We start from the raw sequence: 14,223 nt of genomic DNA, 5'->3' as shown, positions 1-14,223 counted from the left end.
ACAGTCTCTAGGCAGCGTGGGCTGAGCTCTCGGGAGGGCTGGAGGGTGGGCTGCCGCTGGACCCTGAGCGCGCGCCCGTCACCAACTTTCCCTACAGACCCGGGAGGGGGCAGCGCGCTCCGCCCCCGCCCCCGGGCCGCGCACGTCCGCGCTCGGCGGCGCGCACGCCTGCGGGAGCCCTCTCCAGGCAACCTAGTGCTGATCGCTCGTGCCGGTGTGGCCGTTAACAGCCTTTGCGGGAGACTGAGGCTCGAGAGCAGCCCCCTCCCCTTCCTGGACTCCCCCCCCCCCCACTTTCCCGGTCGGCCCCGGGGCATGAGTAGCGATGGCCGGCTGCAGCCCTGAGGAGAAAACTTACCGGCGCTTCCTGGAGCTATTCCTGGGCGAGTTTCGCGGACCGTGCGGCGGCGGCGAGCCTGAACCGGAACCCGAACCCGAGTTGGAGCCCGAGCCCGAACTGGTAGTGGCTGAAGCGGCCGAGGCTTCGGTAGAGGACCCCGGGGAGGAGGCGGCCGCCGTAGCCGCGACGGAGGAGGGGGAGCAAGAGCACCAGCAAGACCCCGAGCCCGAAGAGGAGGCGGTGGAGGAAGAGGCGGCGGCGGCAGCAGAGGGCGAGGAGGAGGAGGCGGCGGCAGCCCGGGGGCAGTCGGCCGTGCCACCGCCGCCGCCGCAGCCCCAGCTGCCGCCTCTGCCCCCGCTCCCGCGGCCGCTGTCGGAGCGCATCACCCGTGAGGAGGTGGAGGGCGAGAGCCTGGACCTGTGCCTGCAGCAGCTCTACAAATAGTTAAGTAGCGGGGCTTGGCTGGGGGTGGGCCCGCTGTCTCCGCCGCATCGGCCTCGACGCGGCTCTCGGCCCCTCAACTGCTCTCCTTTCCTCTCTTCACCCCCACTCCCGCGCCTCGCGCCGTTGGAATCGCCCCAGCTGCTCCGACTCGGGCGGTCTCTGCGAGCTGCCCACGCCCGCCTCGGCCTCCGCGTCTCCTGCCTGACCGGGGAGCCGCCCCCGGCGCCCTCCCGCCGGCCTCGGCCCCTTCTTCCCGCTGCACCTCGGCTGCCCACTTCTTGTTCCACTTCACGAACCCCCTTTTCCTTCATGCTTCGGAAGGTCCTTTCTTCCCGTCTTATGAGCTCCCTCTTCTTCCCGGCTCCCTTCCTCTTCTTGGGAGGTTTCCTCCCACCCGGGTCTGTCTTTTCCCAGTCTGAGTCCCTTGTTGTTTGGCGGCGGAGAGACGCGACTCTTTTCTAGGCTGAGCTGCGAGGTGCCTTCTGCGTAACCGCAAGAACAGTGATAATAATACCGGCCTTAGATCCACAGGAGAGACTGGGGTTGATTTTCCTTCAGGCGCTCAGCGTTGAAAGTGAAGCGGTGTTTAGATGGGCTTGATCCGCGGAAGCCGAGTGTTTTAAAGATTTTTGATAACTTGTAATTGAGGGAGGTGGGAAGGAATTGAGAGGGAAGGGTAAGCACATTTTTACCAGCGAATCTTCAGGTGAAAGACACAGAGTCATAATTCGTTAAAGTGGAAAAGTCAGGCTGGTTTGATAACATTGCAATTACGTGCAGTATTTTCAGTCCATTAAGTAAGTAGATGGGGTAGGGGAGAGAAAGCAGATGGCTTAGCTACACAGATGAAAGTCTAAAATAGAAAGGTCGAGGCTTTGCCTTTCATCCCAGTTCTGGTTTTTATGGGCTTGAAATAGAAACGGTTTACAATTGCGTTTCTTTCTAAATGGAATTGTTCTGAAATAATGACAGAGAAGAATACTGACAAATCTCTGAAAACATTGGTAAACCTGAGAGTGTCTTGGCATTCTGCTGATAGTTGTGATGAAAGGTGTTATTCTGGCTCCCTAAAAGTTTACTGCTGCAAGATTCACTGCAATTAAATTCAAACTCACTTCTTGGATTTTCTCAAAAGCCTGACTTGAAAGAAGGGCCTGGAAAGTAAATGTCAGGTCTTCATCCAATCTAACAGACATCTGACCAAATCATTCTTCCTGTTAAAGCAGAAGTTTATCAATAGGGAAAAAGCATTTAACGTATGTGCTGTAGAAGTGGACTGTGTTGATGTCCTACACTTTATAAGCTATTTAAAATTTAATTTTGAAATACTATCCGGTTACCAAAGTAATAATGCTTTCTGGGAAATGTAAAAAATAAAATGGCGTGTAATACCACCACCAAGGATAAACAGTATTAACATTTTAGAGTATTTCTTCCTAGTGTTTGAAAACTGTCATAGAAAAGGGCTTATGAAATGTCATTTTCAAACACTAAATAGACACTTGAAACTTCCTGCTTAAAATAAAATGGAAATGTTTACCAAAGTGGAGGAATTTATCTCAGCATCAGACTAATTTTATTTGGACAGCTCTTACCTTTACAAATGCAGTGACAGAATTAAAGAAACACAAACAGTAGAGAAGTTTCATTAAAAAGAGTCATTAATTTAAAACAACCATGAACATTTACCATTCAAGAAGATTTTGAAAAACTGAAATCTATATAAAGATGTTAAGTAAGATGGTAAGTAGATGTGTTTTTCCATATGGAAGGGAAGCAAGATTAATTTCAACATACATAAAACTAGAAAAAGTATTCAAATGCTAAAATGACCACTTGAGAACAGAAGTTTGGATTTGAAGTAACTAACAAAGTTAGAAAATATTATTTCACCTTAAGTTAAAGATTTCATGATTTTTACTGTGTTTTGTGCAAAAGCTATTAACCTATTTTTACTCGAATATAAAATGGCTGGCTTGTTTATGTAAAGTATCTTCAAACTCCTTAACAGATTAAAAACAAAAAAATCTTCACGGTTTAAAAAACATACTTTTAAGTTAACACTTTTAATTTTTTTTTTTAATAAAAGAAAATCATATCAGTCGCCAGAGTCAATACTGGAAGACACAGTAGAGGTAGATCATGTTTCTGTCTAAGCACTTTATTTTACAGATGAGAAAAGTGGATCTGAACTAACAAATGACAAATTATGTACAAATAGTTTTGACTTTTCTCAACATAAACTCTGAACTGCACAACTCTGCTTTACATATTTGAAATGATGGGTACTCAAGTTTCCTAGGAAATATTTTGAAATGATTCTGACTAGAAATATGTTGAGAGGCGCCTGGTGGCTCAGTTGGTTAAGCGTCCACCTTTAGGTCATGGTCTCCCAGTTGGTGAGATGGGGTCCAGAATTGGGCTCTGGGCTGACAATGCAGAGCCTACTTGGGATTCTCTCCCTCTTTCCCTCTCTCTTTAAAATAAATAAATAAACTTAAAAAAGAAAGAAAGAAATAAAAAGATGTTGAAATTGCTTACTTGGGGAAGGTTATTTTTTTTTCCAAAATATTTTCTCAACCACCCACTCCTTATTTTGGGAATTCTTAATATGCTTTAAAAACTCTGTCATACTGGTCAAATGGTGCTAAAATTCTTAAATAGAGCTACCTGAACTATATATTCACCAATTTGATAGTTGGGACTAGTGTAAGAAGAAAATCACACTGCATTTAATACCAGGGTTTTTTTTGTTTTTGTTTTTTAACGTTTATTCATTTTTGAGAGACAGAGAGAACGGAGTGTGAGCTGGGGAGGGGCGGAGAGAGAAGGAGACAATCCAAAGCAGGCTCTGAGCTGTCAGCACAGAGCCAGATGCGGGGCTCAAACTCACTGACTGCGAGATCATGACCCGAGCTGAAGTCCGACGCCCAACCGACTGAGCCACCTAGGTGCCCCTTTAATACCAGTTTTATAAGTCTGTAGTGTGTGTTTTCTGTCAGGATTTTATAACTATACAATATGTAGCTGCTAAACAGACTAAGCTTCTCTGAAGAAAAGAAGTAAAGGTGCTTATCTTCTCATTACTATTTTATGTATAGACTGGTTGAAAGTAAAAAAAAACAAACATAGTGAATGTTTTTCTCAATATTTTGCTTCTCAAGAATTTTAGAATAGGAACAGCAGATAGAGTTAAACATTCTTCATTTTGATAAAGTCAGGACTACCTTGAGATAAGCACTTATTTAGGTAAGTAAAGGATCAATGTTTAAATAAACAAAATATAGTTATAATTAGCAACTTAAAAGTTTTTCAGAGTAGTATTTGGGATGAAGTTTTTGCTTTCAAAATGGGAAATATATATTTAGATATCCTCTACTAGATAAAAACAACATGTAACATTTTGAAAGAATAAGAACAACAATTTGAAAATAGCAAGTCTCCTTGGATGGGAAAGACCTCTGTTGTGGGCTATTAAATACCTTTTTAAGGACCATTTAAACATTTTTTTCCAGTTTATTAAACTTTAAGAATCAATAATAAAAGCATGCGGTATTTTAGAACTTTTACTGAGTTGATCTATTGTCATAAAAAATTCCAGTGATTTAGAACCTTTTTCTAATGACAATATTAGGGTTTCTGAGGTTAATGAGGGACTTGCTTTGAAAAGGTGGAAATGAGGATTATAGCTTTGAAATAGTTTGCAAATAAATAAATAAAAAGTTTACAACTGATCTTAGAGCAGATGTGAATATGAGGCTACATGTATAGGTTACATGGGTCACTACTGTGTATTTGTCTACACTATACTGGGGATAAATCTATTTGTTTTCATCCAGAAGAAGCACATGCTCTGAAGTCTTTACTAGAGGTATATGTCATTACATTTTTAGAGCAGTTGTTTCCTCAGTTACTCATTGGACTTCTTGATGGGGAGACATATTCCAGTACCCTGGCAAAGTTAAGCAGTTCCATATAGTAATGAGGGGTGCAGGGGAATTTTAAAATGGCTTTGAAAAGAAAATCTTCGGTTATAGACACTAGTAATTCAGTTATATTGAATTACGTGAAACATTTAATAAGTTTCAGATAGTTCAGAAATTACTAAACTTTGTCTCACTTTTACATATATAAATAAAAAATAACTGCATGCAAGTTTTATAATATCATTCATTTAAAACTACACCTTTTTTCTTATTAGTAAGAAGTAGGGGTGCTTGGGTGGCTCAGTTGGTTAAGTGTCCGACTCTTGATGTGATCCCATGGTTGTGGGATTGAGCCCTGTGTTAGGCTGTGTGCTGACATCGCGGAGCCTGCTTGGGAATCTCTGCTCTCTGCCCCTCCGTTACTCATTTGTGCTCGCTCTGGCTCAAAATAAGTAAATGAACATAAAAAAAAAAAGTAGTAATGAATGTTCACTATAAGAAGCAGAGAAAATTCACATTAGCAAGAAGAAGAAAGATATCAAGCATTCATTGTTAACCATTGTTTTCAAGTTTTATTCCTGTCTCTCAGGCTGCTGCTTTTCTGTGAGCTTTTAGTACTCTGCCTATCCCTTGAATATTGATGTTTGGTCCTTAGCCTTTTCAACTCTGATGTCTTTCTTGTTTGTAGTTGATACCAATTTCTCCCATGGCTTTGGTTATTTGATTCCCAACTCTGTTTCCATCTCTGCTTGGAAACAGCCCTACCTAGATATCCAAAAGGCTTCTCAAACTGTTCAGAACCTAATTCAATCTTCCAACTCCCTCTGTCTCCCTCAAAACAAACAAAACTAAAATCTGATTCTCTTTCTGGTGGGTCCATTTCTGATTTCTCTTTTTCTCACCCTTCACATTCAATAAATTTTGCCTTGTAAACATCTCATAGATATGTCCCACTCCATTCCCATTGTCATTGTCATCTTTTGCCAATCTTACTCTTCTCCAGTATATTCTCCCCAGTATAAGTGATTCCTCTAGAATCTAGATTATGTAGATTGTCTAATTGTCACCTACTGCTTAAACATTTTTATTCTTTTCTCAGCTAGCCAGACTGTGCGGTTAAAGGCACAGTACTCCAGACCACTAAGTCTGCCCAAGACTTCTGACCCCAGCTGCAAGGAGTTAGGGTTCAACTACAGAGTTAGATGGAAGAGACCACACAAGACCACCCTCACTTCTGACATCAACTGTAAGTTTAGGGATTTCTCAAAACGACCCCTAGATTTGGTCACCTACTGGAAAGACTCACAGAACTCCCTGAAGGCTATTGTACTAATGGATATTGTTCATTATAGAGAAAAGTTACAAATTACAACCAGCCAGAGGCACCTGGCTGGCTTAGTCGGTGGAGCATTCGACTTTTGATCTCGGGATTGTAAATTTCAGCCCCATGGTTGGGTGTAGAGATTGCTTAAAAATCTTTAAACAAAAAGCAAGGGGGTGCCTAGGTGGCTTAGTGGTTAAGCATCTGGCTCTTTTTTAAAAATGTTTGTTTATTTTTGAGAGAGAGAGAAAGACAGAGCCCGAGCAGGAGAGGGGCAGAGAGTGAGGGAGACACGGAATCCAAAGCAGGCTCCAGGTTCCAAGCTATCAGCACTGAACCCAGGCAGGGCTCGAATTCACAAACTGTGAGATCATGACCTGGGTCGAAGTCAGACACTTAACCAGCTGAGCCACCCAGGTACCCCAAGCACCTGACACTTGATTTCAGCTCAGGTCATGATCTCCTGGTTCGTGAGTTGGAGCCCTGCACCCAACTCTGCTGATGGTGTGGAGCCTGTTTGGAATTCTCCCTCTCTCTCCCTCTCTCTTTGACCCTCCCTCCCTCCCTCCCTCCTTTCCTGTCTCTCTCTCTCTCTCTCAAAAAAAAAATATATATATATATATACATATATATATATATATATATATATATGTATATATATATATATACTTAAAAAAAAAAAAACCCAGAAAACAAATTAGGACCAGCCAACAGAAGACATGCATGGACACAATCTAGGAGAGTTTCAAATGTGAAACTTCTATTGTCTTCAGGGATGTGCTCCCCTCTCCAGGATTGATGTGTGATAATAACACCTAGAGTATTCCAGCCCAAGAAGCTCACTCGAGCTTCAGCGTCCAGAGGTTTTTTGTTTTGTTTCATTTTTAAATTTTATTTAAGTAAATTCTATACCCAGCGTGGGACTTCAATTCATGTCCCCAAGTCCAACAGTCGCACATTCTAAAAAAAACAAAAACAAAAACAAAAAACAACCTTCTTCCAACTGAGCCAGCCAGGGTCCCCGGTGTCCAGAGTTTTTATTGAGATTGATTGGTTGAACTGGAGGTCAGGCTGATACCATGTGGTCCCAGGGGCCCATCATAAATAATGAAGGCACTCCCATTACTCCAGAAATTCCAAAGTTTAGAGGTTACCTCCTGGGAGCCACAGACAAAGGCCAGACCTCTCTCCGGGCAAAGCCAAGTTCTTTACTGTATACCTTCATTACTTGTCTCTCCATTGCTCTTCAGGTAAAATTCAAAGAAGGCCTTATAATCTTATCCCATCAGCCTCATTTCTGAATCACTGTCTGCTGACTCCATCCCACCTCTACAGCTCTAGAAACTACGGCTATTTTAGACTACTAATATATTAGTTTGAACATGCCATGTTTGGCCTTACCTCTGCACTTTTGCATATAACACAGTATTCCTTCTACCTAGAATACTATGCACCCCCACTACCACCCTTCCCAGTCCAATCTCTTACCCATTCTTTAGGTCTCCATTTAACAGCTTATTCACCATCCCCACACTCATGAGTTAAGTGTCTCTTCCATGTGCCCCTCTAGAATACCCAATGCCTTTTCCTGTTGTAGCACTTGTTTGATTCATTATTTTATTTGTCAACAAATATGTGTTTTTTACTAGAGCAGTGGTTTTCAAAGTGAGGTGTACCCAAAACAATCCATTAGGGCAAAAGAAGAAAATACTGAAATCTATTTACTTGTATACAAAATGCAAGTGTAAGTGCTGTTAATACTTGATGTGTTGATTTAGATGGGCAGTTCCGTGTGACAACTTTATGTCAAGCATGGTAAATGAGGTATACTGATGAAATGCAAGTTTCACAGGTTAGAAGAATCAACACTGGCACCCTCCCTCCCATTTTTCAGAATGTTATGAAGTATTGCAGTTTACCTACACTGATTAAATGGATTTAATATATTTCCTGGTTTTAACAAAATTAACCCTCACAAAATGGATGTTTGGCTTTAAAAATTCCTGCAAAACAAAATAAAAATTCCTGCAAAGAAATCATAGGTTTAATATAATATTTGTAAGTGTAAGAAACAACAAAACTCGATTGCCTGTGCTTCTCCCATACTTAGTTACATAAGATTTTTTTAAAAAAGAGAATATCCTATCTGATTAGAAATCAACAAGAATGGATTTATTAAGTAGATTATGTGAAATAATGAAATACAGGTTATTCAAAGAAATACCAAATATTACTTGTGAGGGGTGCCTGGCTAGCTCAGTTGGTAGAGTATGTGACTCTTAACTTGAGGGTCGTGAGTTCAAGCCCCACATTGGGCATGCAGCCTACTTTAAAAAAAAAATTACCTGTGAGAGTTGTGTGCAAATGTGCATGTGTGTATGTATGTAATTTATAAATATCTGTATACATATACAGATATTCCATATGTATACAGATATACCATATGTATATATATATATATATATATTTTTTTTTTTACACACACATACATACACATACATGGTAGGGGAGAGAGAGAACAAAAAGTATACACACATTGGGGAGGAGGTTCGTGGTGCTCCAAATATTTTGGTAGGGTGTCTGAGCAAGTGTTTGGAGCCATTTGCATTAGATTTATTAGCTACATGTTTGCCATCATATCCCTAGGTTAATATTGAGAGGGACATGTACAACACACAATAAATATTTGCTGATCCAGTGAATGAGCTGAGATTTTTAAAAAAGATAGTTCTGGGGTGCCTGGGTGGCTCCGTCAGTTGAGGGTCTGACTTCGACTCAGGTCATGATCTCACAGTTTGTGGGTTCAAGCCCTGCGTTGGGTTCTGCGCTGACAGCTCAGAGCCCGGAGCCTGCTTCAGATTCTGTTTCCTTCTCTCTCTGCCCTGTCCACCTGGCTCTCCGTCTCTCTCTCAAAAATAAACATTAAAAATAAAAATAAGTAAATTAAACATAAAGATTTAAAAAATGTAGTTCTTACAATTTTAAACTGCTTTTTTAAAAACTTAGTAAAAATAAAAAACTTATTAAATTTTGAACTTTTAAGTGTATGGAAAATAAAATAATGCACTCATCACCCACCCTTAGCAATGATCAATTTGTGGCCAATCTTGTTTCATCCTAACCTCCAGACCTCTCACCCCACCTCCCATTATATCCTATGTAACTTTAAAATGAACACTCAGTAATTTAATCACAATTCTATTGGACTTTTAGGTGTTAACCAATTTTTGGTTACTCTAAGAATACTGTGATGCTCATATTTTGAGCAAACTTTTAATTTTCTTAGTGTGTAGTTCTATTGTTGGGACTGTGTTAAAACATATTTACATATTTAAGACTTTTCATTCACAGTTTTAAAATGTCCTCTAACAAGGTTTTATTAGTTTACCCTCTAGCAGATATATGTTTAAAAAGAATATTTTTTGGGGCACCTGGATGGCTCAGTTGGTTAAGCGGCCAACTTGGGCTCAGGTCATGATCTTGCGGTTTGTGAGTTCAAGCCCTGCATCGGGCTCTGTGCTGACAGCTCAGAGCCTGGAGCCTGCTTCAGATTCTGTGTCTCCTCCTCTCTCTGCCCCTCCCATGCTCATGCTCTGTCTCTCTCTGTCTCTCAATAATAAATAAACATTAAAAAAAAAGAAAAAGATTTTTTTGTATTATGAAATATTTTAAATATTTACCAAATAGAATAATAAAGCAAATATCCATATACCCATTATTCAGTTTCAACAAATTGTCATAATTAGGATCATTTTAAAGAAATGAAACATTTCATATGGAATTGAAGATTTTGTTTTCACTCTCTTCTCTAAACCCATTTCCTTTTTCTCAAAGGTAATCTGAGGATTCTTGTAATGTATCCTTCTGTATTTTTATATTTTTACTACATATGAATTTGTATGGTCTCAATGTATGCTGGGCTTTTAATTTGCTTTTGTTTTTATAAATAGCTATCTTGAGACTTTAAAAAAGATTTGTGTTGATACATAGAGATCTAGGTTTTTGGTTTTTTTTCATTTTAGCTACTATATAGCATTCCATTGTCTGATTGTATTATGACTTATTTATCCAATCTATTGACAGACATTTGGGTTGTTTCTAATTTTTGCATATTATGCACTCTATTAGTTTAATAATAGCTACTGTAATGGGTAAATCCTAAAATCTCAAAAGCCTAACATAGTGTTAATTGCTTGCTCACAGAGTAACCCTCAATGGAGAAGAAAGGGCTGTGTTCTATAGAGTGATTAAGGGATTCAGGCTAATAGAGGGTATGTCACCTTCAACCTGTAGTTTCCAAGGTTGCTTTAGGCATCAACATCCATGCAGCAAGCAAGCATAAGAAGAGTAGAGAATGGTGTTGGAAGTTTTTAGGAGCAGTCTTTAGAAAGGACAAAGGACATATATAATTCTTCTCACTTTTCATTGAATAGAATGCAAGTCATGTTGGCACCACCCATGGCCCACATTTCACAGCAAACAGAACCGAGAGCAACTCTACACCATGGAAAAAAGAACACAGAACTTTGATGGAGAACTGGCATTCTCTGCCCTTCAGATAATTCTACAGTTTGGTCATGTCTCCTTGTGCATGTCTTTATAGATTTCTTGGGTATATATCTAAAAGTGGGATTGTCAGATTGAAGTTACTTACACTTTTACTTTGTTAGACATTGCCAGATTACTTTGTCCAACTTCATTGTATAAGAGGTTTGGTTTGTCAGTGTTCTCACTAATATTTGAACTGCTATACCAGTCAGCTAGTATTTTTACATAGCTGTATGCCAGTAATGTCACTGAACTATAATGGAAAGAGAATACTTCTAGTTGGCTGGCATTTTGGAAGAGGACACTCACCTAGAAGTCTAGACCAGTGCTATCCAAAAGGAGTATAATTGAACCACATATATAATTGAAAATTTGGTAACCACATTTTAAAAATTGAAAGACAGGTGAATTTAGTTTTAATAATTTAGTTAACCAAATACAGTATATCCAAATATCATATATCAAAACATATTACCATTTAAACATGTAATCAATATTAAAATATTATTTTTAATTTTAATTTTAAAAAATTATTTTAGAGAGAGAATGTGAGCAGGGGAGAGGGGTGCAGAGAGAGAGAGAGAGAGAGAGAGAGAGAGAGAGAGAGAGAGTAAATCTTAAGCAGGCTCCATGCTCAACATGGATCCTGAAGTGGAGCTTGATCCCATGACCCTGGGATCATGACCTGAACTGAAATCAAGAGTCAGACACTTAACTGACTGAGCCACCCAGGTGCCCAAAGACATTACAATTTTTTATACCGAGTTTTCAAAATCCTGTGTATCTTTTGCACTTATAGCACATCTGACTTTAGAATATCATACTTCAAATATTTAGGTACCATATCAGTCTAGTGACTGTATTGAATCACACGGGTTTCGTTAAATAACAAAAACTTTAATTCTATAATGCGTATCTGACATTTAATTTCAAAGTCACATTTAAATGGGTCCTCCAGTCACCATCTACATCTTTATTCAGTTTTTGGAGGAATAGCAAGCTGAATTTATTTTTCTTAGATTTCTTTCTTGACAAGAGAATAATCTGATTTAGATTACTGAATTGTTAACTTTTCACGGAGTATAGGGGGTGATAGTTTTCAGTTACTTTTCTGTTGTTGTGTAATGTGTTACCCAAACTTAGTGGCTTGAAACAATGCCTATTGTTTTCTTACAGTTAAGTCCAGGAATGTTCCACTAGGTTCTCTGCTTAAGGTCTCAAGTTAAGACCAAAGTGTTGGCCGACTGGACTTATCTGGAGGCTCAGGAGAAGGCTCCACTTCCCAAGCCTATTCCGGTTGTTAACAGAATCTAGATCCTCATGAAAGATCTGAGGTCTCTATTTCCTTGGTAATTGTCAGGTGGGAGTTGATTATCATTCCTAGAAGCCACCCACATTCCTTCTCACAGAGCCCTCTTCATTTTCAAACCACTAATGGCACATCAAAATCCTTCTCATTCTTCAAATTTCTTTGGCTTCTCTTGCTGCCAGAGAAAGCTGTCTGCTTTTAAGACCTCATTTGATTAGATCAGATCCACTGAGATAATCTCCCTATTTTCAGATCAACTTACAATCATAGGAGTGATATTTCATTAGTATCCACAGATTTTAGCGGTTAAGAGTGGGGCATCTTTGGGGGGCCATTTTAGTAATTTTTCATACCACAATAGAGAAGCAAGATGGCAGAGCATTTTAATTATTTTGTTTCAAAGTCTTTTAATTCCACTTGTAAATGAAAGAAAAATAGTCTGCCCATTTCTTTTTGTCTTCATTTCCACCAGCTTGGACCAAGTTTTCATCAACTCTTACTTAGCTTCCTGTAGCAGTGTTATGCCCAGAATTCGTGATCCCCAAAGACCACTAGGGAGCCGAGTCCAATGCAAAAGCAAAGAGCCTTTATTCGAGCTAGCTCGAGCTCAATCCCCTACCTGCACCGACACAGCAGTGAGATACCAGGGAAAGAGAGCGAGTTTCAAAAGGACAAAGGTTTTATTGGGGCCTAGGGGCAGTTGGTGAGGTAATGGCTATGGCCTCAGCCGATTGGCTGGGGAAGGGTCCTGGGGAAGGGTCCGAGTCCTGTTAGGCAGGTGGTGGGGGGGGGGGGTTACTCAAGGGGAGGAGGTGTGGTCAAGGTGAAGGACACAGAACAAGATGGAGTTGGCCGGCGTAGGCCCGCCCTTTCATTCCCCCCTTGTCATGTAGCTTAGGGACCCAATCATGGGACCAGCTGCATTTATGGTGACAAGGGGAACAGAGTTTGGAGGTTTACGCAAAGTTCTGGGAACCAAGTGTCCCTGGGGTGGCTCTGGGACGTCTGATTAAGTATTGTCCCCGAGCTGGTGTCTATGATCTGCCAGGTGATGTTTTGGGGGGCATGGGGACTCCCGGCAGCATGAGCAATGACAAGCAGAGTTAACAGAGTTACCAATATTAGGTAGGTAGAATGCGCTGTAGCTTGAGCTTGAGCGGGTTGTGTTGGTCCCGACTGATGGCCCATCGCGTGACAACGTCCTTACGGATAGAGGAGGGGTCCGCTGGCTGAGCGTGGGTGTGATGGACCCAGGTCGCGATGCCGTCTACCTTGAGAGCGGTGGGGGTTGTCAACACCACGATGTAGGGTCACTTCCAGCGCGGCTCGAGAGTCTCTCGGTGGTGCCTCTTGACATAGACCCAGCCTCCCGGCCTGTACTGATGAGGTGTTGGGATCGGGCCAGCCTCGTAGATGGCACAGAGGCACGGCCAAATGTCCTCGTGCACCCTCTGGAGCCCTCTCAAGGAAAGAAAAAGTTCTTGATCTTTAAACTCAGCAATAAGTTCAGCTCGAAGGCTGGGAATAACAGGGGGTGGCCTGCCAAACATGATCTCGTAGGGAGTAAAACCCAGAGTGTAAGGAGTGTTTCTAACCCGGTAAAGGGTGTACGGTAGGAGAGTCACCCAGTCCCCGCCAGTCTCCATGGTTAATTTGGTAAGGGTCTCTTTTAGGGTTCTATTCATTCTTTCTACCTGTCCTGAGCTCTGGGGCCTATAAGCACAATGTAATTTCTAGTTCGCCCCCACCGCCTTGGCTACTGCCTGTGTTACCTGCGAGATAAAAGCTGGTCCATTGTCTGATCCTACCATGGCAGGAAAACCATACCTCAGTAAGATGTCTTCTAGTAGCTTCTTAGCCACCGTCTGAGCCGTTTCATGCTTGGTTGGGTATGCCTCCACCCAGCCAGAGAAGGTGTCTGTAAATACCAGGTCCTCGTGTAGTGCCTCGTCGAAGATGGTGGGTGAATTTTTGAATCCCTGAGGTAGCCGTGTCCAGGTGAGTTGCCCACTGTAGCCCTCCTCCGGATCATGCCACTCAAAGGCGAACAAGGGTTGGCTCTGGGGTGCCAACGGCAGACTGAAGAAGGCGTCCTTTAAATCTAGTACAGTATACCAGACCCTGGAGGGCGCCAAGGAGCTCAAGAGAGTATATGGGTTGGGAACAGTTGGGTGTATGTCCGCGACCCTTTTATTTACTTCCCGGAGGTCTTGTACCAGTCGGTAGTCATTTGTGTGAGGCTTTTTGACCGGCAGTAAGGGGGTGTTCCAGGCAGACTGGCAAGGAACTAGTATCCCTAGGCTTCGTAGTCTCCGGATGTGTGGCTAGATCCCCT

General features: G+C 41.7%; 1 protein-coding gene across 1 annotated transcript in view; it reads left to right on the top strand.

Annotated features, from left to right (window-relative positions):
- Positions 1–204: 204 nt before the first annotated feature.
- The window catches only part of PPM1E (protein phosphatase, Mg2+/Mn2+ dependent 1E), a 227,903-nt gene continuing 213,884 nt past the window's right edge, over positions 205–14,223 (top strand). Inside the window, exon 1 of the mRNA XM_023243797.2 lies at positions 205–783. Coding sequence (XP_023099565.1) covers positions 326–783 — 458 coding nt within the window. The 5' untranslated portion in view covers positions 205–325. The remainder of the gene's footprint in view (positions 784–14,223) is intronic.

Source organism: Felis catus, chromosome E1, assembly GCF_018350175.1.
Source record: "Felis catus isolate Fca126 chromosome E1, F.catus_Fca126_mat1.0, whole genome shotgun sequence".
Lineage (NCBI taxonomy): Eukaryota > Metazoa > Chordata > Mammalia > Carnivora > Felidae > Felis > Felis catus.
This window is presented reverse-complemented; position numbering and strand designations above follow the sequence as displayed.